The sequence below is a fragment of the Python bivittatus genome, unplaced genomic scaffold, assembly GCF_059951505.1.
Source record: "Python bivittatus isolate LINGU-HERP-01145 unplaced genomic scaffold, Pbiv_v1 ctg000310_np1212, whole genome shotgun sequence".
NCBI lineage: Eukaryota > Metazoa > Chordata > Lepidosauria > Squamata > Pythonidae > Python > Python bivittatus.
This window is the reverse complement of record NW_028277054.1, coordinates 8,028,555-8,053,229: the sequence shown is the minus strand read 5'-3', so window position 1 is coordinate 8,053,229 and position 24,675 is coordinate 8,028,555. Positions and strand designations below refer to the sequence as shown.

General features: G+C 42.1%; 4 protein-coding genes across 4 annotated transcripts in view; all 4 read right to left on the bottom strand.

Moving 5' to 3' along the window:
• LOC103051353 (IgGFc-binding protein-like) overlaps positions 1 to 22,086 on the bottom strand; it is a 34,918-nt gene extending 12,832 nt beyond the window's left edge. Inside the window, exons 1-4 of the mRNA XM_025169556.2 lie at positions 22,017 to 22,086; positions 19,798 to 21,027; positions 17,299 to 17,498; positions 892 to 1,030 (exon numbers count right to left, since the gene is read on the bottom strand). Of these exons, the coding sequence (XP_025025324.2) occupies positions 892 to 1,030; positions 17,299 to 17,498; positions 19,798 to 21,027; positions 22,017 to 22,068 (1,621 nt within the window). The 5' untranslated portion in view covers positions 22,069 to 22,086. The remainder of the gene's footprint in view (positions 1 to 891; positions 1,031 to 17,298; positions 17,499 to 19,797; positions 21,028 to 22,016) is intronic.
• Positions 1,379 to 5,048, bottom strand: LOC148216127 (IgGFc-binding protein-like). The gene is made up of 4 exons (XM_088140195.1): positions 5,003 to 5,048; positions 3,226 to 4,440; positions 1,898 to 2,100; positions 1,379 to 1,432 (listed from the first exon to the last, which is right to left on the bottom strand). Exons 1-4 carry the CDS (start codon positions 5,046 to 5,048, stop codon positions 1,379 to 1,381), a joined length of 1,518 nt encoding a protein of 505 aa, XP_087996321.1.
• Positions 5,850 to 11,565, bottom strand: LOC148216126 (IgGFc-binding protein-like). The gene is made up of 4 exons (XM_088140194.1): positions 11,553 to 11,565; positions 8,658 to 9,869; positions 6,913 to 7,115; positions 5,850 to 6,050 (listed from the first exon to the last, which is right to left on the bottom strand). The coding sequence occupies exons 1-4, from the start codon at positions 11,563 to 11,565 to the stop codon at positions 5,850 to 5,852; spliced, it is 1,629 nt and encodes a 542-aa protein (XP_087996320.1).
• LOC148216125 (IgGFc-binding protein-like) lies at positions 11,630 to 17,070 on the bottom strand. The gene is made up of 5 exons (XM_088140192.1): positions 16,969 to 17,070; positions 16,104 to 16,158; positions 14,344 to 15,555; positions 12,691 to 12,890; positions 11,630 to 11,830 (listed from the first exon to the last, which is right to left on the bottom strand). Exons 1-5 carry the CDS (start codon positions 17,068 to 17,070, stop codon positions 11,630 to 11,632), a joined length of 1,770 nt encoding a protein of 589 aa, XP_087996318.1.
• Positions 22,087 to 24,675: the final 2,589 nt, after the last annotated feature.

Below are 24,675 nucleotides of genomic sequence, written 5' to 3'. Positions count from 1 at the left end.
TCGTTAAGTGAATCCTGTGCCATTGTTAAGTGCGACATCACATGGTTGCCATTTGCAACCTCCTGCCAGCTTCCCCATTGACTTTGCTTGTCAGCTGGCAGTGAAGGTCACAAATGGTGATCACATGACCCATTGTAAGTACAAGGACTAGTTGTAAGTACCACTCATTCAGTGCCATATATGACATGGGACAAAGAGCTCTTGGCCATGGAAGATACATTTGAGATACAGAGGCTCCTCTTCGAGGAAGAGCTGCATCAAGGCACAAATGTATACAAACATGATCAAAAAGACTTGCAAAGCACAAAGAACTTCATCATTACTGGATATGTAGGCCTCACTTTTATACATACAGATACCTGAACCTCCTATATTCTCTAAGGTAAGAATTGTTGACCAGATGCTAGCAAAGAAAACTCTTGTTGACCAGAACGTACAAAGACAACTGCAAGACCTCAGGGATTCTGTAGTAAGCTGAGGGCTACTGAACATAGCAGAAATTATATCAGCCCATGAGCAGCAAGACCCATTCCACCAGCATAAACCAAAGTTGTTGGCTGGGTCAAAGTCCCATCTGAGGGGCTGTACCTCAAAGCCACCATCAAGGAAGCAACTGTGGAGCTGCTCTTGTGTAGGGACACAAAGGAGGAACAGAGGTAGAAAGGGCTGTCCATCTGTAAGGTTGTAAGAGGAAGAAAGGAGGTATGTTATGTCTTAAGGACCCAGATATGCCACAGACCAAGGCAATTGCCTGGCTTTGTGGCTTAACTCATGCCACCTCCCCCCTCAGGTAGGGACTCCTATTCACAAACATCTTGGGGTATAGTCCTCAAACTACCATCACCTTTCTGAGGATACATAACCAGTGAGTACAAGTGAATGAGAACTTACTGTTAACACAGGCCAGGGCTCCCTCTTGAGGGCTGCAGGTTTCATCCGTGGCACAAGTGTGGGCCTCACATTTGAGCCCTTGACCTGGGATGCAGGTACACTTTTCCTGGCAGGCATTCAGCAGAACCGACTCATGGGGCTGGTGGGAAGGAACACCATATATAATTAAAAATACTAAAAATGAGATTTTCTATCTCACATCATACACATATAATATAAATTTGGAATATAAATATAAATCAGGCCCACATCACATGTTCTTCACTTCCTTGGGCAATCAGAGGTGTCAAGGGCACTCCTCAATGGAGGTTGTATCATTTGTAATAAGCCACTTAGATATAAATATTCCAGTAAACATTAAAGGACACAAATAGCACTCCAATAAACAACAAGGCCCCTTATCTCACAGCCCATCATGCCACGAAAGAGCTGTCTCCGGGCACCCCCTGCTCTCCTGGGATTTAGACAGCAGAAACTATTCAATGGGCTAGTGGACAGCCGAGAATAGGATCATGGCTTCCTTCACTAAGCGATACCAGCTCTACAACACACATAGAAAACGAGTGGTAAATACCCCACAACCGCATATGTGTGTCTTGCAAGGGCTTACATTTGGATTTGTTTGTCTTATTTCATCCTTTATTTCCTTTGTATTCATTACTGGATTTCAAAAAGGTGACATCTTTGCCAAAGGTTCCCAAAACAAAAAATGAATTCAGATGAATCTCCATGCAAATAATCGACAATAACATCTCATGAAAACAGTGCTTCCCATGCTTATTCAGTTTTTGAAGGAGATGTTTCTGGTTTCAATGCTCTGAACCATTTAAAGGGTTCAACTGCATAACATAATAGGCATTTCTTGATAGCGGAGGAATAGAATGAATTTTTCTCATAAGTGAGAAAAATCAGAAAACTACAGTACTCCTGAAAAAAACACACTGGTTTCAACATACATGCACACACACCCCATCGTGCTGCAGGAATGTGGACTAGATTCCCTAACCTCATAGTCGTGTCCATTATGGGAGCATCTGCAGCTTTCAACAGAAACGCAGGCAAGGCCATCAAAGAAGAAGCCGGTATCACACTGGCATCCTTTCACACAGGTCTCTGAGCATGGATCGGGGTCATTGATCTTGGCACAGCTAGTGGAGCACCGGTTGCCACAGACCATGTAATGGCTGTTGACGGGGCAGCTTGGAACTACTTTAGGGGGGAAAAAAAGTATACAAATCAGATGAAATATCCTGGGTGCTACTCAAGGTAGAAGAAAATGGAATGAAGTAGACTCAGCTGCGTGGCTGTGATGGAAGGGAGGATGCATGGAGAGGTCTCACTAGGCTGGAAGGAAGCACTGGTGCAAGTAGGGATCAGAATGATTGCATCGCTCTGATGCTTCATAGGACTCCCTCTAAGGAAGCGAAGCAGCCTAAATCTTTATTTGGAAGCCTTTTTAATGTCCTTTCAATGTCATCATCTCCAAGGGAGTCTCGACACATGAGCTTTTTGCTGTCTTAGAACCAGCTCCAGATGCATAAGCTGAGCTGGCTTTGAAACTGACTTTGGTTTTTCCTGCTACCGAGCCAGCTGATCTGCAACTGCATCAACGATGATGCCTTTCGGTTTGGGGTTTTGCAAGGCTCTCACTTGCCATCTGTCTCCCACTGTGTCATCCTCCCTTCTGGATCTCATGTCCAAGACAGTCTTCCCTCACCCCTCTCAGCTTCAGTCACCTGCTTCTCAGGGCTTCTGCTCAGAAAGGCTCTCCGCTGGCTCCCTTAGCCAGGGTTCTCTCCCTGGGAAATAAGCCGGATGGCAAAGGATGCTGACCTCCCCTTCTCCCACTATCACAGTGCACAGGGCATGTTGTATTTAATGGCAGGATTATGGGCTTTTCACTTTCTAATAAGTCATTCCAATTTTCTCAGCAAACGGCCAGATAAATGCATGCAATGACAATTGATAAAGAAGAGAGAGAGGAGAGTGTTAGAGAGATAGTCCAGATAATTCTTTCATGCCCCTTTTTCTGCAGAGTGGAAATTAAGGAATTTTTATGACTTAAGGATGGGTGCTAATTGGAGCCAGAGTGTTCTTTAAGTTAGTATCTTTGCATTCTCCAATTGCTCACCTGGAAATAAAGTCTGGACTGTCTCAGGGTTACCTCTGAGTATGGAAGCCGGTGGAAGAGATAATGGATGGAGAGTGGCCTGAGATACATATAAATGGCCTATATGTCCACTCAAGCTTTTAATACCTCAAACATTTATTGTAATAAGGACTAGCTTTAAAATATAAATACCATCATCATCATCAATTTATGCGGATACTCACCAGAAGAACAATGAGCAGCAGCACCATAGCCAAAGTAATGACCACCGCCAAAGATGAAAAGTCCAAATGGAGTATTCTTGTGTTCCACTGACAGGGCGTGATCTGTCACCTTCACATCTTGTTCAGCCCATGAATATTCTGTGCCTGGGATCTGTGTCCAGCTGATTTCCCCTTCTTCAATTGTGATCCGACTAGATTCTGATGATTTAGCTATAATTAGTGCATGATTTGTAAACTCCCTGATTCCATAAATGTGGTATGAACTGCAATAGCATGCTATGGCAGGGATGTTCATGAGGAAGGAGTCATACCAAACACCTCCTTTTTTGGCACCAGTAAAAAACAGGTGGACCTGGATGCCAGCATCAGCAGAGATGAAAAGTGGTTCAGACCTCTGCACCTCAACCTTGAGAACTTCCCCAGCCACCAGAGTACGGGATTCTTCCCTGGAACGAGACTGATATTTGAGCAAAGTGTTCTCTGCAGAAACAATATATGCAATATCATATTGTGTCTGGAAAGGAAGAACAGGGACAATGAAGGTGGTTCCCCAGCTCTGAACTGGCAGCAGCTGCTCAACAACATGGTCGCTGCCTGCAAATTTGCTAGCACAGATGTGTCCACTGAGGACAGCCACAGGTTTGTTTGATTCCACCCTGGTGCCTGATAAATCTTCTGTACTTTGGAGTTGAATTGCTTCAAAGGCCTTGAGGTGAGTCATCAAGTTGGTCCCAGCAGGGTAAATTTTGCTTTGGAATGTCACACTGCCTTTCAGGTGGATGGTCACTGCTGTGAGATCCTCATGGGCTATAACAGCAAATTCTTTTAACGTATAATATGTATCTTCTGTTGGGGTGACCACATAATATAACTGTCCCAACTGGTGGATGGGATAGACAATTGTACCACCACCTGTATTATGTATATGATTGTAGGAGGAGACAGAGATGTCTTTGTCAGCTTCAATCAGCACCATCCTATCAAAGACGTCAGTCCCCACCATTTCTAAGGAGATCGGTAATTCAATGGGAATGATTTCTCCTTCATCAATGGTTCTGTGTAGTTTCATATTGTTTCTTGACACTGTAATATTGGTTGCAGGATGATATCCAGAGATGTACAGCTCAAGTTTTTGATTGTGTTTCGCACCGCTTAAATTCTCCATGAAGGCAGTAACAAATTTCTTCCCCCGGGAACTTACATTACAAGTTCTCTCTGAAAGAGAGAAGAGGACTTAAGAGAGGATAAATTGTCTTGAGCATGCAATAAGGATGAAAGGCTGAAAATGATAGAGGTTAGGCAGTTGATTGCCATAAGTTCAAATTACAAAATGACAATTAAACATGTACTTTCTTCAATGCCCTTAAAGAGTTTTTGCAAAGATACATTAGTGGGGAGAGATTTCCAGAGGAGCAACATGGCAGATATCCATTTGCTACTTCACTTCCAAGTGAGCATGGGAAACAAAAGGCAGAGGGTCCATGTGGAAAGAGGGCACAGGGTTTGAACAGAGAAGAGTTACATGTTATGGAATGAGCCTTGCCCTTAACGGCTCTGTGACTGCTGAATGTTGTCATGGAAACTCTTCTAGAGTTGCAGTAAAGTTAATACTCTGTCCATGTTGTGTCAACCTCTGAGAACCTTCAGCCAAGTTTTGTTTCTCTGCCCTTGGGGGAACTCAACCATATCCTTTCCATCCATGTTCACTTTTAGAGCCCATATGCAGAGAAAATGATGTTCTGGTTTGGCCCATTATGGAACGTGGCCCATAACATACTATGGAACATCCAATACACTGGTTCAATCTGATGGAGATTGCACATGCTTAACCTAGAGAATAATCTAGGCTGGATAGTGTAGTCCCATTGGCACCAAATCACCCATGGATACCTTCCTTAATGTTCACAGTCTTGTTTCCTAACCCAGCTATTCACATATAAGTGTTTTGAGTTTAAAAAAAAAATTAAATGAAAATGGGTTGGCAAGTTGCCAAGCAAACTACTTCCTGCACTAACTTTACTTTCAAGGAAATCGGAAGGATCCACATTGATTGTCTTAGAAAACAAAAATGGCAGATAGCTTGGAGAGACAGCAGGAAGCAAGGTAGCTGGCTTTAGCAGTTACCAGAACAGCCATATTAGAACAGCCAGTTAGAACCTGTATAATATTTGCTCAAATTCCAAAATGTTTCCACTCTTGGCTTAGTCCACCATTCAAATGCTCCAGCTATATATGTATGTATGTATGTATGTATGTATGTATGTATGTATGTATGTATATTTAGTGGGGATAATCCCTTTTGTCATGGGGAAAATCTGACTATCTGGTCACTAAGAGTTGACACCAACTTGATGGCACATAATCAAGCAATGCCTTTTGATCATACGTCCCTCGAAAAACTCTGTACTATATGGATTTTCTATATGTAGAATGCCTCGATACTTTCATCTTCTGCTCACACCCCTTCTGGCAGATCTTTGAAAGTAAGCTTAGGTTTTAAAACACTTAGAGGAGGAGCAAAAAGCCTGTAAGTGATAGCCATCTTACTGCAAAAGTCCACGGATGAATTCCCCAAGGCTTAGTCCCACGGCATCCCCCTCAATATATACCTTGGGATATAGTTCTCAAGCTACCATCACCTTGCGCTCAGGATAAGTAGCCAAAGCATAAGTGAATGAGATCTTACTCTTAACACAGGCCAGGGCTCCCTCTTGAGGGCTGCAGGTTTCATCCGTGGCACAAGTGTGGGCCTCACATTTGAGCCCTTGACCTGGGATGCAGGTACACTTTTCCTGGCAGGCATTCAGCAGAACCGACTCATGGGGCTGGTGGGAAGGAACACCATGTATTATTAGAAATACTAAGAATGAGATTTCCTATCTCACATCATAGACATGTATTGGCTTCGGAATATAAATCCAAAGGCCCACATCACATGTTCCTCACTTCCTTGAGCACTCAGAGGTGTCAAGGGTACTCCTCAATGGAGGTTGTATCATTTGTAATCAGCCACCTAGATATAAATATTCCAGTAAACATTAAAGGACACAAATAGCACTCCAATAAACAACAAGGCCCCTTATCTCACAGCCCATCATGCCGCGAAAGTGCTGTCTCCGGGCACCCCCTGCTCTCTTGGGATTTAGACAGCAGAAACTATTCAATGGGCTAGTGGACAGCCGAGAATAAGATCATGGCTTCCTTCACTAAGAGATACTAGCTCTACAACACACATAGAAAACGAGTGGTAAATACCCCACAACCGCATATGTGTGTCTTGCAAGGGCTTACATTTGGATTTGTTTGTCTTATTTCATCCTTTATTTTCTTTGTATTCATTACTGGATTTCAAAAAGGTGACATCTTTGCCAAAGGTTCCCAAAACAAAAAATGAATTCAGATGAATCTCCATGCAAATAATCGATAATAACATCTCATGAAAACAATGCTTCCCATGCTTATTCAGTTTTTGAAGGAGATGTTTCTGGTTTCAATACTCTGAACCATTTAAAGGGTTCAACTGCATAACATAACAGGCATTTCTTGATAGCGGAGGAATAGAATGAATTTTTCTCATAAGTGAGAAAAATCAGAAAACTACAGTACTCCTGAAAAAAACACACTGGTTTCAACATACATGCACACACACCCCATCGTGCTGCAGGAATGTGGACTAGCTTCCCTAACCTCATAGTCGTGTCCATTATGGGAGCATCTGCAGCTTTCAACAGAAACGCAGGCAAGGCCATCAAAGAAGAAGCCGATATCACACTGGCATCCTTTCACACAGGTCTCTGAGCATGGATCGGGGTCATTGATCTTGGCACAGGTAGTGGAGCACCGGTTGCCGCAGACCATGTAATGGCTGTTGATGGGGCAGCTTGGAACTACTTTAGGGGGGGAAAAAAGTATACAAATCAGATGAAATATCCTGAGTGCTACTCAAGGCAGAAGAAAATGGAAGGAAGTAGACTCAGTTGCGTGGCTGTGATGGAAGGGAGGATGCATGGAGAGGTCTCACCAGGCTGGAAGGAAGCAGCGGTGCAAGTAGGGATCAGAATGATTGCATCGCTCTGATGCTTCATAGGACTCCCTCTAAGGAACCAAAGCAGCCTAAATCTTTATTTGGAAGCCTTTTTAATGTCTTTTCAATGTCATCGTCTCCAAGGGAGTCTCGACACATAAGCTTTTTGCTGTCTTAGAATCACCTCCAGACGCATAAGCTGAGCTGGCTTTGAAACTGACAGGATTTTCCTGCTACCGAGCCAGCTGATCTGCAACTGCATCAACGATGATGCCTTTTGGTTTGGGGTTTTGCAAGGCTCTCACTTGCCATCTGTCTCCAGCTGTGTCATCCTCCCTTTTGGTTTGGGGCTGGGCTGTTTTGCAAGGCTCTTACTGTGCAGCACTTGCAAGCCATCTGTCTCCTGCTGTGTCATCCACCCTGCTGGATCTCATGTCCAAGACAGTCTTCCCTCACCCCTCTCAGCTTCAGTCACCTGCTTCTCAGGGCTTCTGCTCAGAAAGGCTCTCCGCTGGCTACTCTTCCTGGGAAATACGCTGGATGGCAAAGGATGCTGACCTCCCCTTCTCCCACTATTACAGTGTGCAGGGCATGTTGTATTTAATGGTAGGATTATGGGCTTTTCACCTTCTAATTGGTCATTCCAATTTTCTCAGCAAACAACCAGATAAATGCATACAACGTCAGTTGATAAAGGAGGGAGGGAAGAGAGTGTTAGAGAGATAGTCCAGGTAATTCTTTCATGCCCCTTTTTTTGCAGAGTGGAAATTAAGGAATTTTTATGACTTAAGGATGGGTGCTAATTGGAGCCAGAGTGTTCGTTAAGTTAGTATCTTTGCATTCTCCAGTTGCTCACCTGGAAATAAAGTATGGGTTGTCTCAGTGCGACCTCTGAGTATGGAAGCTGGTGGAAGAGGTAATGCCATTGTCCCCCAGCACTTTCTAATATTCTCCTCCAGTGGTGAGGTGGGCCCCTACCCTCCCGGCTTTCCGAAAAACTCTAAAGACCTGGCTCTGTCATCGTGCACGAAGTGATACGGGTTCTACCCGTCCCTGGGGATGGTTAGCCCTGCAATGATGCTCCCTGGGAATTACTTGCCAATTGTCCATCTTCTTGGAACCTATTTATTTTTAGGATTGTTTTTATGCTGTATTTCAATGAATCTTCATATTGCTGTAAACCACTCAGAGTCAGTTGACGAGACAGGCAGTTGCAAATGGGATAAAGAAATAAATAATAAATAAATAAAATAATGGATTGAAAGTGGCCCGAGATACATGTGAATGGCCTGTGTGTCCAGTCAAGCTTTTAATACCTCAAACATTTATTCTAATAAGAACCAACTTTAAAATATAAATATAAATATCATCATCATCATCATCATCATCAATTTATGCGGATACTCACCAGAAGAACAATGAGCAGGAGTCCCATAGCCAAGATAATTACTACCTCCAAAGATGAAAAGTCCAAATGGAGTATTCTTGTGTTCCACTGACAGGGCGTGATCTGTCACATTCACATCTTGTTCAGCCCATGAATATTCTGTGCCTGGGATCTGTGTCCAGCTGATTGCCCTTTCTTCAACTGTGATCCGACTAGATTCTGATGATTTAGCTATAATTAGTGCATGATTTGTAAACTCCCTGATTCCATAAATGTGGTATGAACTGCAATAGCATGCAATGGCTGGGATATTCATGAGGAAGGACTCATACCAAACATCTCCTTTTTTGGCAGCAGTAAAAAACAGGTGGACTTGGATGCCAGCATCAGCAGAGATGAAAAGTGGTTCAGACCTCTGCACCTCAACCTTGAGAACTTCCCCAGCCACCAGAGTACGGGATTCTTCCCTGGAACGAGACTGATATTTGAGCAAAGTGTTCTCTGCAGAAACAATATATGCAGTATCATATTGTGTCTGGAAAGGAAGAACAGGGACAATGAAGGTGGTTCCCCAGCTCTGAACTGGCAGCAGCTGCTCAACAACATGGTCACAGGCCCCAAATTTCTTAGCACAGATGTGTCCACTGAGGACAGCCACAGGTTTGTTTGATTCCACCCTGGTGCCTGATAAATCTTCTGTACTTTGGAGCTGAATTGCTTCAAAGGCCTTGAGGTGAGTCGTCAAGTTGGTCCCAGCAGGGTAAACTTTGCTTTTGAATGTCACACTGCCTTTCAGGTGGATGGTCACTGTTGTGAGATCCTCATGGGCTATAACAGCAAATTCTTTGAAGTAATAATCTCCATCTTCTGTTGGGGTAACCACATAATATAACTGTCCCAACTGGTGGATGGGATAGACAATTGTACTACCACCTGTATGCTGAATGTGATTGTAGGAGGAGACAGAGATGTCTTTGTCAGCTTCAATCAGCACCAACCTATCAAAGACGTCAGTCCCCACCATTTCTAAGGAGATCGGTAATTCAATGGAAATGATTTCTCCTTCATCAATGGTTCTGTGTAGTTTCACATTGTTTGTTGACACTGTAATATTTGTTGCCAGGTGATATCCAGAGATGTACAGCTCAAGTTTTTGATCGGGTTTCAAACCGCTTAAATTCTCCATGAAGGCAGTAACAAATTTCTTCCCCCGGGAACTTACATTACAAGTTCCTGAAAGAGAGAAGGAGAGTTAAATGAAGACAAATCTGCTTGTAAATGCAAATGGAATGCTTCCCTGTTTGGATTTGTGTCTGCTTTTCTGATTTCTGGTTGTCAGAAAGGCCAGAATAAAGCCCGGGCAAATAGGAGCAAATGGCAACTTTTGTGTTCCAGCCCCCTAGGCAGCAATTTCACCCTTTTATCACTCCATCCCCCCATCCCCCCAAAAACATTTTTAAAAATATCTGATACTTTGGTGACATTGCAACCCCTCCAGCCATGTCCCATGTGGCCATCAGGCAGGACAAAATGTCACAGTATGGCCTTCGGGAACTTACATTACAAGTTCCTGAAAGAGAGAAGGGGATTTAAGAGAGAATAAATCATCCTGAGCATGCGATAAGGATGAAAGGCTGAAAGTGTTAGAGGTTAGGCAGTTGAGTGCCATAACGTCAAATTACAAAATGACAATTAAACATGTACTTTCTTCAATGCCCTTAAAGAGTTTTTGCAAAGATACATTAGTAGGGAGAGATTTCCAGAGGAGCAACGTGGCAGATATCCATTTTCTACTTCACTTCCAAGCGAGCATGGGAAACAAAAGGCAGAGGGTCCACGTGGAAAGAGGGCACAGGGTTTGAATGGAGAAGAGTTAACAATTATGGAATGAGCCTTGCCGTTAATGGCTCTGTGACTGCTGAATGTTGTCATGGAAACTCTTCTAGAGTTGCAGTAAAGTTATAGCTCTGTCCATGTTGTGTCAGCCACTGAGAACCTTCAGCCAAGTTTTGTTTCTCTGCCCTTGGGGGTACTCAACCATATCCTTCCCATCCATGTTCACTTTTGGAGCCCACATGCAGGGAAAATGATGTTCTGGTTTGGCCCATTATGGAACGTGGCCCATAACGTACTACGGAACATCCAATACACTGGCTCAATCTGATGGAGATTTCACACGCTTACCCTAGAGAATAATCTAGGCTGGATAGTGTAGTCCATTGGCACCAAATCACCCATGGATACCTTCCTTAATGTTCACAGTCTTGTTTCCTAACCCAGCTATTCACATATAAATGTTTTGAGTTTAAAAAAAAAATTAAATGAAAATGGGTTGGCAAGTTGCCAAGCAAACTACTTCCTGCACTAACTTTACTTTCAAGGAAATCGGAAGGATCCACATTGATTGTCTTAGAAAACAAAAATGGCAGATAGCTTGGAGAGACAGCAGGAAGCAAGGTAGCTGGCTTTAGCAGCTACCAAAACAGCCATATTAGAGCAGCCTGTTAGAGCCTGTATAATATTTGCTCAGATTCCAAAATGTTTTCACTCCTGGCTTAGCCCGCCATTCAAATGCTCCAGATAGATAGATAGATAGATAGATAGATAGATAGATAGATAGATAGATAGATAGATAGATAGATATGTATATTTAGTGGGGATAAACCCTTTTGTCATGGGGAAAATCTAACTATCTGGTCACTAAGAGTTGACACCAACTTGATGGCACATAATCAAGCAATGCCTTTTAATTATACATCCCTCGAAAAACTCTGTACTATATGGATTATCTATACGTAGAATGCCTCGATACTTTCGTCTTCTGCTCACACCCCTTCTGGCAGATCTTGAAAGTAAGCTTAGGTTTTAAAACACTTAGAGGAGGAGCAAAAAGCCTGTAAGTGATAGCCATCTTACTGCAAAACTCCATGGATGAATTCCCCAAGTCTTAGTCCCATGGCATCCCCCTCAATATATACCTTGGGATATAGTTCTCAAGCTACCATCACCTTGCGCTGAGGATAAGTAGCCAAAACATAAGTGAATGAGATCTTACTCTTAACACAGGCCAGGGCTCCCTCTTGAGGGCTGCAGGTTTCATCCGTGGCACAAGTGTGGGCCTCACATTTGAGCCCTTGACCTGGGATGCAGGTACACTTTTCCTGGCAGGCATTCAGCAGAACCGACTCATGGGGCTGGTGGGAAGGAACACCATGTATTATTAGAAATACTAAGAATGAGATTTCCTATCTCACATCATAGACATGTATTGGCTTTGGAATATAAATCCAAAGGCCCACATCACACGTTCCTCACTTCCTTGGGCAATCAGAGGTGTCAAGGTCACTCCTCAATGGAGGTTGTATCATTTGTAATCAGCCGCTTAGATATAAATATTCCAGTAAACATTAAAGGACACAAATAGCATTCCAATAAATAACAAGGCCCCTTATCTCACAGCCCATCATGCTGAGAAAGAGCTGTCTCCAGCACCTCCTGCTCTCCTGGGATTTAGACACCAGAAACTACTCAATGGGCCTGTGGACAGCTGAGAATAGGATCATGGCTTCCTTCACTAAGACATACCAGCTCTACAACACACATAGAAAATAAGTGGTAAATACCCCATTACCGTGTATGTGTGTCTTGCAAGGGCTTACATTTGGATTTGTTTGTCTTATTTCATCCTTTATTTTCTTTGTATTCCTTACTGGATTTCAAAAAGGTGACACCTTTCCCAAAGGTTCCAAAACAAAAAATGAATTCAGATGAATCTCCATGCAAATAATCGACAATAATATCTCATGAAAACATGCTTCACATGCTTATTCAGTTTTTGAAGGAAATGTTTCTGGTTTCAATGCTCTGAACCATTTGAAGGGTTCAACTGCATAACATAAGAGCATTTCTGATAGGGGAGGAATAGAATGAATTTTCTCATAAGTGAGAAAAATCAGAAAACCACAGTACCCTTGAAAAAAAACACACTGGTTTCAACATACATGCACACACACACACCCATCGTGCTGTAGGAACGTGGACTAGCTTCCCTAACCTCATAGTTGTGTCCATTATGGGAGCATCCGCAGCTTTCAACAGAAACGCAGGCGAGGCCATCAAAGAAGAAGCCGGTATCACACTGGCATCCTTTCACACAGGTCTCTGAGCATGGATCGGGGTCATTGATCTTGGCACAGCTAGTGGAGCACCGGTTGCCGCAGACCGTGTAATGGCTGTTGACGGGGCAGCTTGGAACTGCATTAGGGAAAAAAAATATACAAATTAGATGAAATATCCTGGGTGCTACTCAAGGCAGAAGAAAATGGAATGAAGTAGACTCAGCTGCATGGCTGTGATGGAAGGGAGGATGCATGGAGAGGTCTCACCAGGCTGGAAGGAAGCACTGGTGCAAGTAGGGATCAGAATGATTGCATCGCTCTGATGCTTCATAGGACTCCCTCTAAGGAAGCGAAGCAGCCTAAATCTTTATTTGGAAGCCTTTTTAATATCATTTCAATGTAATGATCTCCAAAGGAGTCTCGACACATGAGCTTTGTGCTATCTTAGAACCAGCTCCAGACGCATAAGCTGAGCTGGCTTTGCAACTGACTTTGGTTTTTCCTGCTACCGAGCTGGCTGATCTGCAGCTGCATCAACGATGATGCCTTTTGGTTTGGGGTTTTGCAAGGCTCTCACTTGCCATCTGTCTCCAGCTGTGTCTTCTGGATCTCAGGTCCAAGACAGTCTTCCCTCACCCCCTCTCAGCTTCAGTCACCTGCTTCTCAGGGCTTCTGCTCAGAAAGGCTCTCCACTGGCTCCCTGAGCCTGGGCTACTCTTCCTGGGAAATACATCGGATGGCAAAGGATGCTGACCTCCCCTTCTCCCACTATCACAGTGCACAGGGCATGTTGTATTTAATGTTGGGGTTATGGGCTTTTCACTTTCTAATGAGTCATTCCAATTTTCTCAGCCACTGGCCAGATAAATGCATACAACGTCAGTTGATAAAGAAGGGAGGGAGGAGAGTGTTAGAGAGACAGTCTAGATAATTCTTTCATGCCCCTTTTTCTATAGAGTGGAAATTAAGGAATTGTTATGTCTTAAGGATGGGTACTAATTGGAGCCAGAGTGTTCGTTAAGTTAGTATCTTTGCATTCTTCAATTGCTCACCTGGAAATAAAGTATGGATTGTCTCAGTGCGACATCTGAGTATGAAAGCCAGTGGAAGAGGTAATGCCATTGTTCCCCCCCCCTCCCCCGCTTTTGAATATTCGCCCTACCCTCCCGGCTTTCCGAATAGCTCTGAAGACCTGGCTCTGTCATCATGCATGAGGTGATATGGGTTCTACCCATCCCTGGGGGTGGTTAGCCCTGCAATGATGCTCCCTGGGAATTACTCGCCAATTGTCTATCTTCTTGGAACCTATTTATTTTTAGGATTGTTTTTATGCTGTATTTCAATTAATCTTCATATTGCTGTAAACCACTCAGAGTCAGTTGACGAGACAGGTGGGATAAAGAAATAAATAATAAATAAATAAAATAATGGATTGAAAGTAGCCCGAGATACATGTGAATGGCCTGTGTCTCCAATCAAGCTTTTAATACCTCAAACATTTATTCTAATAAGAACCAACCAACCAACAACCAATACAAATATACATATCATCATCATCATCATCATCATCAATTTATGCGGATACTCACCAGAAGAACAATGAGCAGGAGTACCATAGCCAAGAGAATTAATACCTCCAAAGATGAAAAGTCCAAATGGAGTATTCTTGTGTTCCACTGACAGGGCGTGATCTGTCACCTTCACATCTTGTTCAGCCCATGAATATTCTGTACCTGGGATCTGTGTCCAGCTGATTGCCCTTTCTTCAACTGTGATCCGACTAGATTCTGATGATTTAGCTATAATTAGTACATGATTTGTAAACTCCCTGATTCCATGAACATGGTATGAAGTACAATAGCATGCTATGGCAGGGATATTCATGAGGAAGGACTCATACCAAACACGTCCTTTTTTGGCACCAGTAAAAAACAGGTGGACTTGGATGCCAGCATCAGCAGAGATGAAAAGTGGTTCAGACCTCTGCACCTCAACCTTGAGAACTTCCCCAGCCACCAGAGTACGGGATTCTTCCCTGGAACGAGACTGATATTTGAGCAAAGTGTTCTCTGCAGAAACAATATATGCAGTATCATATTGTGTCTGGAAAGGAAGAACAGGGACAATGAAGGTGGTTCCCCAGCTCTGAACTGGCAGCAGCTGCTCAACAACATGGTCACAGGCCCCAAATTTCTTAGCACAGATGTGTCCACTGAGGACAGCCACAGGTTTGTTTGATTCCACCCTGGTGCCTGATAAATCTTCTGTACTTTGGAGCTGAATTGCTTCAAAGGCCTTGAGGTGAGTCGTCAAGTTGGTCCCAGCAGGGTAAACTTTGCTTTTGAACATCACACTGCCTTTCAGGTGGATGGTCACTGTTGTGAGATCCTCATGGGCTATAACAGCAAATTCTCTGAAGTAATAATCTGCATCTTCTGTTGGGGTGACCACATAATATAACTGTCCCAACTGGTGGATGGGATAGACAATTGTACCACCACCTGTATTATGCATATGATTGTAGGAGAAGACAGAGATGTCTTTGTCAGCTTCAATCAGCACCATCCTATCAAAGACGTCAGTCCCCACCATTTTTAAGGAGACCGGTAATTCAATGGAAATGATTTCTCCTTCATCAATGGTTCTGTGTAGTTTCATATTGTTGGTTGACACTGTAATATTGGTTGCAGGATGATATCCAGAGATGTACAGCTCAAGCTGTTCATCGGGCTTCGAACCGCTTAAATTCTCCATGAAGGCAGTAACAAATTTCTTCCCCCGGGAACTTACATTACAAGTTCCTGAAAGAGAGAAGGAGAGTTAAATGAAGACAAATCTGCTTGTAAATGCAAATGGAATGCTTCCCTGTTTGGATTTGTATCTGCTTTTCTGATTTCTGGTTGTCAGAAAGGCCAGAATAAAGCCTAGGCAAACAGGAGGAAATGGTAACTTTTGTGTTCCCACCCCCTAGGCAGCAATTTCACTCTTTTATCACTCCATCCCCCCATCCCCCCCAAAAGGTTTTAAAAATATCTCATACTTTGGTGACATTGCAACCCCTAGCCATGCCCCATGTGGCCCTCAGGCAGGACAAAATGTCACAGTATGGCCCAGAGTCGGTTCTACAATATGATTGGTACATTTCATCTTTTCCCACTTGTTGGATTCTCTTCCCTTTGGATAAATATCCTGAGAATGGTATTTTGAGGTGACCCTGAACAATCAGAACCCCTTTCAGCCACCATTCTGAAATTGTGGTTACCTTTCTGAACACATCTCATGACTCCTTCTTGGGTCTCACAGGTCTCCTGAATGGCACAGCTGTGGTCAGTACAGGTCAGCCCCTCACCTGCGATGCAAGTACACTGCTTCTGGCAAGCGTTCAGCAGAACCTTCTCGTTGGGCTGTTGTCAAAGTTGAAAGACAAAATAACAGAACAGTGTCAGAGCAGATTTCCGATCTACAATAACAATAAGAAAGAGATCTGAACTGTTATACTATGCACCCAAACCGTTCTGAATGGACATATCTGTGAGAGTTTCACATAAAACTTAGGTACCCATCTAAGGGGGAATGAACGAGAAAGAGCAAGATGTGAAAAATAATCATTTGCACTCTGTTTACGATGCAATGGCAAATGTGGATCACGTTGTTGGGAAGTATCACCATTTGTGCAAAAGGACAGGCAGGCACCATTTGTGCAAAAGTATAAGGAATCCTTAAGGGAAAGCGCATCAACCCTAAACCCTAACTGATTTCATTTTTACTGCAAAATTGCTTCGTGTCATGAAAGGTTAGAGAGGTGTAGAAATGCTGTAATAAAGAAATAATCATGCTCATTGATCTGGGCCGTGCTGATTGGCTAAAGTTATGAAAAAAAGAGGAAATTGTACAAGAGCCACAACAAGAGCACAGCATTTTGGGGGCTTTTAATGTAATTGCTATTGAGGAAGAATTTTATGCAGGATTAAAAACTACAAAAATGTGAAAAGAGAATGAGAAGAAACAAAAAGATATGAGAAGATAAAAGAAAAAGTGAAAAACAGTAAAAGTCAAAGAAAGAGAAAGAAAGAGAAAGAAAAAAATATCTAAAGAAGCCTTCGATCTTCTTTGCAGCAAACAAGTTTATGGCCATTTCCGCCCTCCCAAATCACATATCATGGATCCCTTCTTCCCATAAACAACCCTTTTTAATCAGTAAATCCCAAGCTCACCAACTCATCTTTGTCCATTTTTAGCAAAAAGTCCATAAAGGATTTCAAAGATGACAAAAGTTCAAAGATACTGATGAAGGGATACTGAGAATTGAGGATCATGATTGTGAGTAGTCTGAAGAACCATCACCACCACCATTTACCCATCATTCATTGAAAAGAACTAATTTAAACACTTACTTTATTGCACTGGGTTTTTATTTGGTGTGCCACCCAGAGTTCCTTTGGGTAAATGGGTGGCCATCTAAATTTGTTTAATAAATAAATGCAATAAAGAAATAAAGGCAGCAACAACATGGAGTACACAAGTAAATCCAAAATATTAGTTACTTGATAATAGTGTCCATTGCTAAAGCATCCACAGCTTTCTTTGGGAATACAAGCAGTGCCATCAAACAGAAATCCATCATCACACTGGCAGCCCTCTGTGCAGGTCTCTGGGCATGGCCGAGGTTCTGTGATGTTGGCACAGAGGTTGGAGCAAGTGTCAGTGCAGACTTCATAGTGACTGTTGGCTGGACAGCTCATAGCTAAATGGGAAAAAGAGACATAGGAAAGCATAACTGCCTATTCAGGATGAGAAGAAAGAAGACAGACCATCTTGGATACCTCTTGGTAAGTGGAGAAGAAAAAGAGGTCCCTGGAAGAAAGGAATGGGTCACTGATCAGATTTTTTTCTTAAGCAGGTCAGCGGATTTTCCCAGCTGGATGCCTTCCAGAATGTTACAGTTACAGCTCTCCAGTTTCCAATCACATCTGATGGCCACCAGCTTAGAGAAGACAGATCTAAAGCTATACTGAGCATTGCCCAAAGCTGAAGTGTACATAAAGTTGGAAAAGAAAGTCCCAATCTTTTCAGATCAGATTATGTCCTTAACTGAATCATGCTTAAAGACACCTAAATACCCCCACATTTTTTTAAATATTTTTTTTATTTTTTACAACAAACACAAACAAACAATAACATAAAAAGCATAAAAAAACCATCTTCCATTTTAAACCGTGTGTCAGCCAGTTACCAATCATTTGTGCCATCCTTTCATAATCTTCACTCATCATTTATATAGAATCTCATGTCATCTATCCAACACATATTTATATATTTATCAGTTATCAATTAATAAATGGTTGGATGAAAAGATATAGTAATGTAATAGATCAGCAAATTATATAATAGAAACTTGACAAACTGATATAAATTATTATATATATATATATATATATATATATATATATATATATATAATCAATGGATAAAAATGATATAAATCCTATTATGAAAGCTGGTGTTATAGACTAGTAACAAATGAATAATAATTAATACCCCCACATTTGTTAATGCCAGATGCTGTCAGATTCAGGGACTTTAAGAAAAAGAAAGGTTGGAAGTGATTGAAGTGAGTCAGTTGATTGCCATAAGGTCAAATTATAAAATGAGAATTAAACATTGAAATCCTCTTTCTTCAATGCATATAAAATATGTGTCAAAGAAAGGACAAACAGGGGGTAGAGATTTCCAGAGGAGCAACATGGAAGATATACATTTGTTACTCTTACTTGTAAGTGAGTGTGGAAACAAAAGGCAGAGGGACCCATGGATAGGAGGACACAGGGTTTGAATTGAGAAGAGTTAAAAATTATGGAATGAGCCCTGCCCTTAAGGGCTCTGTGACTGCTAAAAGTTGTCATGAAAGCTCTTCCAGAGTTGCAGTAAAGGTATAGCTGTGCCCATTTTGTGTCCGTGGGATGCCGTCGTAAGCGCAAGCCAGTTGCCAAGTGCCCAGATCATGATCACATGACTACAGGAGTGCTGGGACGGCCAGTTGTAATCACCACCTGTTCAGCGTTGTTGTAACTTCGAATGATCGCTGAACAAGTGGTTGTTACCTGAGGACTACCTGTGAGGAAAATATATCTTTGGGTGAATCTTTGGGTGAAAGAAGCAAGTTTTTAGAGGCCTCAGATGAATGGGATCGCCTTAATAAAATTGAAACGTAAAGGAATGTGCACACCTTGAAGCTGGTGTGAACTAGGCTGACTGTAAACTCCTTATCACAAACATCCCCATAGCAACATAAGAGAGGATGCCTTCTTCCTGGCAGTTGGCACCTTAAACAATTTGTTTCTTCCTCTCTGACACTATTGCTTTCCTTATAGATAGCAGTTGTCCTGTCCTTGTAGACAGCAGACAAGAGAGGGGCAGAAAGTAACTTGAGAAGTCTTGCTCATTTAGGTATGCCTGCATCATCATATGAATATGTAGACGTATGTGTTCTTTTCCCTTCCCCTTCTTGTAGAACTGTATAAATATTAGGGCATCCATTTTGCCTACAGGAGAGAATGTCTCCCACTAACTTTTGGTGGGGTCCCCCCTCCAGTATGTACTGTCTAATAAACATTGCAGTGAAGCCTTTGTGTCCTGCGTTTTGATTCCACATACCTGTATATTGATTTTCCATATACAGAATGTTTTTATCCTCTGCTAACACCCCACATCCCTTCTGGCAATTCCTTGAAAGTAATGTTAGGTTTTAAAATACTTATCAGAGGAGCAAACACCTATGAGCCACAGCTATACATAATGCTAGAGTATCATACTGTGATACTCTAAGGATAAGGTCTCCAAGGCTTACTCCCATGTACATCTCGCTCAACTGGCTTCATCCTGCAATGAACAATACCATACAGTATAAAGAGCTCTTGGCCAGAAAGAATGCAATTGCGATATAGAGTCTTCTTCTTCAGGAAGAGCTGCATTCAGGACAAACGCAAACCAACACAATCTGAAAGACTCATAAAATTAAATATATTAGGTCTGAAAATACTTACAGGAGGAGCAATGAGCCTGTGAGCCATAGCCATCATACTGTGAAACTCCAAGGATGAAGATCCCAAGTGGAATACCAAGACCATCTAAAGAAAGAACACCTGCTTCTCCACCCAAGCTGTGTTCACTCCAATAGTATTCTGTCCCTGGGACTGATCTCCACTGGCTTTTCCCAAAGGTCATCTCGTCTATTGCAATTCCATTGGGTTCTGAGGTTTTGGCTACAATGACAGCATAATTATCAAACTGGCTCATCTTATCAATGTCATATGATCTGCAAAAGCTTGTAACAGCTGGAATATTAATGAGCAATGGTCCATGGCCTTGGCTTTCACCACCAGTAGAGAAGAAAAGCACCTGGATTACAGAATTGGCAGAAATGTAAATTGGCTCAGAAGAAAGTTTGTTTAACTGGACGACTTCTCCAGGTTCCAGGTTCTGGGAGTTTAGCCTATCTCCCTGTTGATATTTGAGATAAGTGTTTTGGGAAGCAGTTACATACAGAGTGCCATCTCTGTTTTCGAAAGGGAGCAGAGGGACAATGAAGAAGGTGCTCCAGCTTGAAATGGGCAGCAGCTGTTCAACAACATGGTTGCAAGCAACGTCTTTCATAATACAGCTGTGTCCACTCAAGACAGCCACGGGTTCCTTTGATTCCACCCTGGTACCTGATAAATCATCTGAGCTTTGCAGCTGGACTGCTTGGAATGCACCAAGATTAACAGAAAGTTTACTTCCTTCAGAATAAACCTGGGTATTGTATATCACCTCTCCTTTTAGATAAATATCAATATCAGTGGCAGTTTCCTGAGCTACAATGGCAAATTCCTTGAAACCATCTGCAGTACTATCCTTTGGGGTTACCACATAATATACTCTGCCTAGCTGGTGGACTGGGAACACAAGGGTAGTGCCAATGGAAGAGCCTTCACGGCTGCGGGCAAAGACAGAGATTTCTTTGTCAGCTTCAATGAACACAGTCCCATCAAAAACAGCTGATCCAACCATCTCAATTGTGTTTGGGAGCCTAATTGTTGTTGTCATGCCTTTGTTGACTGGAAATGTTCTCCGGTACATAGACTTGCTTACTGTCACTCGGACAATGGTTGCAGGATGATGACCGGTAATGAGCAGCTCATATTTAATGTCAGATGAATTGGGTTGGTTTTTCTGGTGGTTTTGCATGAAAGCTGTGACAAATTTTTTTCCATGAGGACTTGCTCTTTGGGAGCCTAGAAGAAGAAACAAAGATTTTGGTCAGATTTCTCTCAAGCTATCACACAAGAAGTGACAAGAGCAGACTTCCAAAGGCATAGAATTGCTGATAACTGTGGTATAATGAGGTAAAAAACATTCTCTTGGGCGGGGGGGGGAGTCCAAATAGCTCTTGTTCTGCTTTCAGGCTGTTCTGCTCTCAGACTGTTTGCTTGTAATTGTGCGAGAACCAGCTCTTACAGTATTAAAAAGAAAGGGATTGAGAATCAGGGCTAACCCTACCGTTACACAAAGAGAGGTGGCCACCTCAGATGGCAGGTTCTGAGAGGTGACAACTTGAGGATGACAGAGAGAGACTGATCATAAGAAAAAGACTCCCTTAAGTCAAGCTGAACACCTAGTAACCATATGGACACATTCTTCTTTTATTGGGAACAAGATAGAAATGGTTTGTTTTTGAGGAACAGTTTATCAATTATTTAATCTAGCCAACTGCTCTAAATCCTGGTGGTCCTGCAAGGGTCGGAGTGTTATAAAAAAATATGTTTTGGGGTCTGGATGGATTGCATAGTCACACAGCCATTCTTTGCATTCCTACGAAGAAGAAGCAAACTTCAGAGAGCTCTTCACACTGTCTCTTTATAAAGCAGGACATTTTGCTTTATAAAGAGACAAAAAAGCTAAGACCGCTATGGATCATCTCAAACACATTTCAAAAGAGCTCCAGCTCCAGGCATTCTTTGCTCCCTAAATAGATCAGCAATTTTAAGCCTGGATTTTTGAAAAAATTGGAAATCTAGACAGAAAAGAGCCAGAGCAAAAATTTACCGGTTGGCTAATCTTCACTGATCAAGTACATTTAAATGCTAGAGGTAACCTTAGAATGGTCTTGAGAAGATACAGTTCAAATTTTCCCTTTATGCCCAGGCAAATATAGAGAGTCCCCAAATTCCTTACATACATTTGAAACAAGAGAAGCGCGTATCAAACAGTCCAGCTTACTCACCACATAATTGTACCAAGCCAGCCAAAAGGAACAGAAGTCTCCTCAGTGCCATAGCTGCATGGGAAGGGGAGATTAAAAAAGTTTTTTTTCCTGCATGGACACACACTGCAATAGTGATCTCCCACTCATCCTTTAATTAAAGATGTTATTGTCCAGGAAAAGAAATGGAAACAATCAGAAGAATCAATGGGAAAATGGAGGAAACTTTGAAAATGTGTTTCCTTGCTGTAGTTGGACTCTGCCCCCCCATTTTTTTTTTTAACAGCTTTGCATCTCTAGAGACTGCATAATCTTTTGCCATTCCCATTCATCTGTATGGGATTAAAAGCACACACTACATGCCATCATTTCTGGTAGTGTGATGGAATGGAGTTATAAAAGCCGTGGTCAGGGAGATAAGCATGCCCTTAGCCCCCGGCAAGAGCATGGGAGGTTTAAGAAGATGAGGCTGGCACCACCCTAAGGAATTCATGGTGTTGTGGCTTACTGTCTTGGGAACTTAGGTTCAATCTGGAGAGATTTCTGTCTTGAGGTAGAAGCTAATAAACGCAACAGAACTGTATCTGCACTGTCTCATGGAGTTCTTTGGGCTGAACCTGACAGGTAGCAAGCTACCAATCTCTTTCCCATGAAGAAGCAACTTCCTTTACACCATTGAAACTATCGTCAGCAGCTTTCCAGGGTGGGGGTGCATAGCCCATCATTGATTAGGGGGCAAATGTTATTTATTGATTCAATTTGTATAGTCACCCATCAAACCTAATTGACATTGGGAGACTTGCAACAATTTAAAATGTCAACAAAAAACAGCACAATACAAATAAAAACAAAACATATAAAACCATGTCAAAACCATAAAACACATTTGGCAGGCAAGTGTAATGGGAAAAAGGAATAACCCTGAGGAAGAGGAGGAAGAGCTGTTACCAAGACAATGGTCAGATAAAAGAAATATGAGTCAGGGCCAGAACTGTAACCTGAGAAAGCATCTTAGGAAAGGCCAACCCTAGTTCTCACTGGTAGGGAAGCACATTCAGACTCACAAGATTCTGTTACAATAGCACTATAATAAAAGTAGTATTAGCCTGCATGACTTTGGTTCCTAGCCCAGATCCACCTTGAAGGGCTGATAGCAGGTTACCAAAACATTCAACATAGCCATTGAACAGGTTCTACACCATCACTGGATCCCCAAGGCTGGTGGCTTGTCTACGGGGCCTTCTGGCATAGGCTTGGTCTTTTTGACACAAAGCTCTCACAAAATGACTTCCATGGTGAGCACAGGCGTCTCCACAACAATTGGATTTCCCCCCCTAAATGATTAATCATGATATCACAATGCAAGCTTGCATACTTACATGCAACAGCACAGTGCACATTTCATCATTTTTTCCCACCCCCATGGATACTTATGGGTGGGTGTTATGGGGCACAAAACCCTTTTTATCAAAAGCAAATCAGTGAGATGTGTTAAAAAGCCACTTCTTCAAGAGATTAAATAAATAACAAAGTTGGAAATTAATCCCCAAACTGTATATTGCATATTTAGATCCACAAAGTATATTGAAGTATTCATTATGGGGTTATAAAACAGCTAGGATCTGGTTCAAACTGGTGCTTCAGTTTGAAGAGACAAATCAATATGTGTGTCAAGCATGCACAAAAGTCCATGAGATTTCTGAAGTTATTTGAGGGCATCTGATTTGATTTAATGCATTGAACTGACCCAGCAATTTGGTTCATCTGTTTAATTCAAAGGGCCAGTTTGGCTGCATCACCTTCACACCGAAGCTTCACACAGCAATAGTATCAATTTTATGAAAAAAATAATCAGAGAAAACACACACTGGACTCAGCCCCCACAAATGCATACACATACTCACAACATTAAAAAAACACCCTGGAAAAACCCAGAACATTATAAAGCAAACAAATCAGCTAATGACACACATTGACACTAATGAAAGCCGTACAAAAAAACACATATAAAAGTTTACATAGTACAGGAAAATACCCACCAATATCCTTCTTCATATTTAGGATTTTCAGATTCTCACTAGCCCACAGCTTTAAAATTCAAAAGGTGATTCTAGACTACTCTATATTTCTTAGACTGACAGCTTTGTTAAAAGTGGAAGGAAATAAGTTCTGCTTTGTGCTTTTTGGAGAAAAATTGGGGACATAAATAAAATCAGATAAAGGGAACCAGGCAAGATCTATTCTGATTTCTATAAACTGCAAAAGTAAAGAAAATCAAGCAGCATTAGCATTTTTTAAAACTTTACTTATGTCCTCAGTTTGTCTTCAGAGCCTTTGGGATAGAATTTTCAATTTCCTAAAAACCACAACTGATCAGATTCAGTGCCCCATCCTTCCCTATGCGGATACTGTAATACAGAGGCCCTGTTCTTCCTGACAGCTGAAAAACTTGGAGCAGAGCCTCATCTGGTAAGGTGGAATGTTCTCCTCTTCTTCATTGTCAGTAACATCCTTCTAAAAGTCTGGGTTCAAAGAGGAACTGATCAGGACTGCAAGCTGATAGAGGGAAAAACCTGAGGCTTGCTTGAGATGACTCAGGTATGATCTCTTGTTCATACCTAGCCTGCAGGAACAGCTTAGGAGTCACCTAAGGCCCAACGCTGAGAAGCCTCTCTTACCT

Bases quoted from the DNA above. Each gene is read 5' to 3' on its own strand.
- LOC148216126 (XM_088140194.1), bottom strand. The intron at 7,116-8,657 runs GTGAGTATCCGC...CCCCCCCTAAAG, and splicing joins TCCTGCTCATTGTTCTTCTG to TAGTTCCAAGCTGCCCCATC. The intron at 6,051-6,912 runs GTTAGGGAAGCT...CCTTCCCACCAG, and splicing joins ATAATGGACACGACTATGAG to CCCCATGAGTCGGTTCTGCT.
- LOC148216125 (XM_088140192.1), bottom strand. From the start codon at position 17,070: ATGATCCTCAATTCTCAGTATCCCTTCATCAGTATCTTTGAACTTTTG. The intron at 12,891-14,343 runs GTGAGTATCCGC...TCCCTAATGCAG, and splicing joins TCCTGCTCATTGTTCTTCTG to TTCCAAGCTGCCCCGTCAAC. The intron at 11,831-12,690 runs GTTAGGGAAGCT...CCTTCCCACCAG, and splicing joins ATAATGGACACAACTATGAG to CCCCATGAGTCGGTTCTGCT.
- LOC148216127 (XM_088140195.1), bottom strand. From the start codon at position 5,048: ATGTGCAATCTCCATCAGATTGAACCAGTGTATTGGATGTTCCATA. The intron at 4,441-5,002 runs GTATGTTATGGG...TCTCTCTTTCAG, and splicing joins AGTGTATTGGATGTTCCATA to AGAGAACTTGTAATGTAAGT. The intron at 1,433-1,897 runs GTTAGGGAATCT...TGTGTGTTGTAG, and splicing joins ATAATGGACACGACTATGAG to AGCTGGTATCGCTTAGTGAA.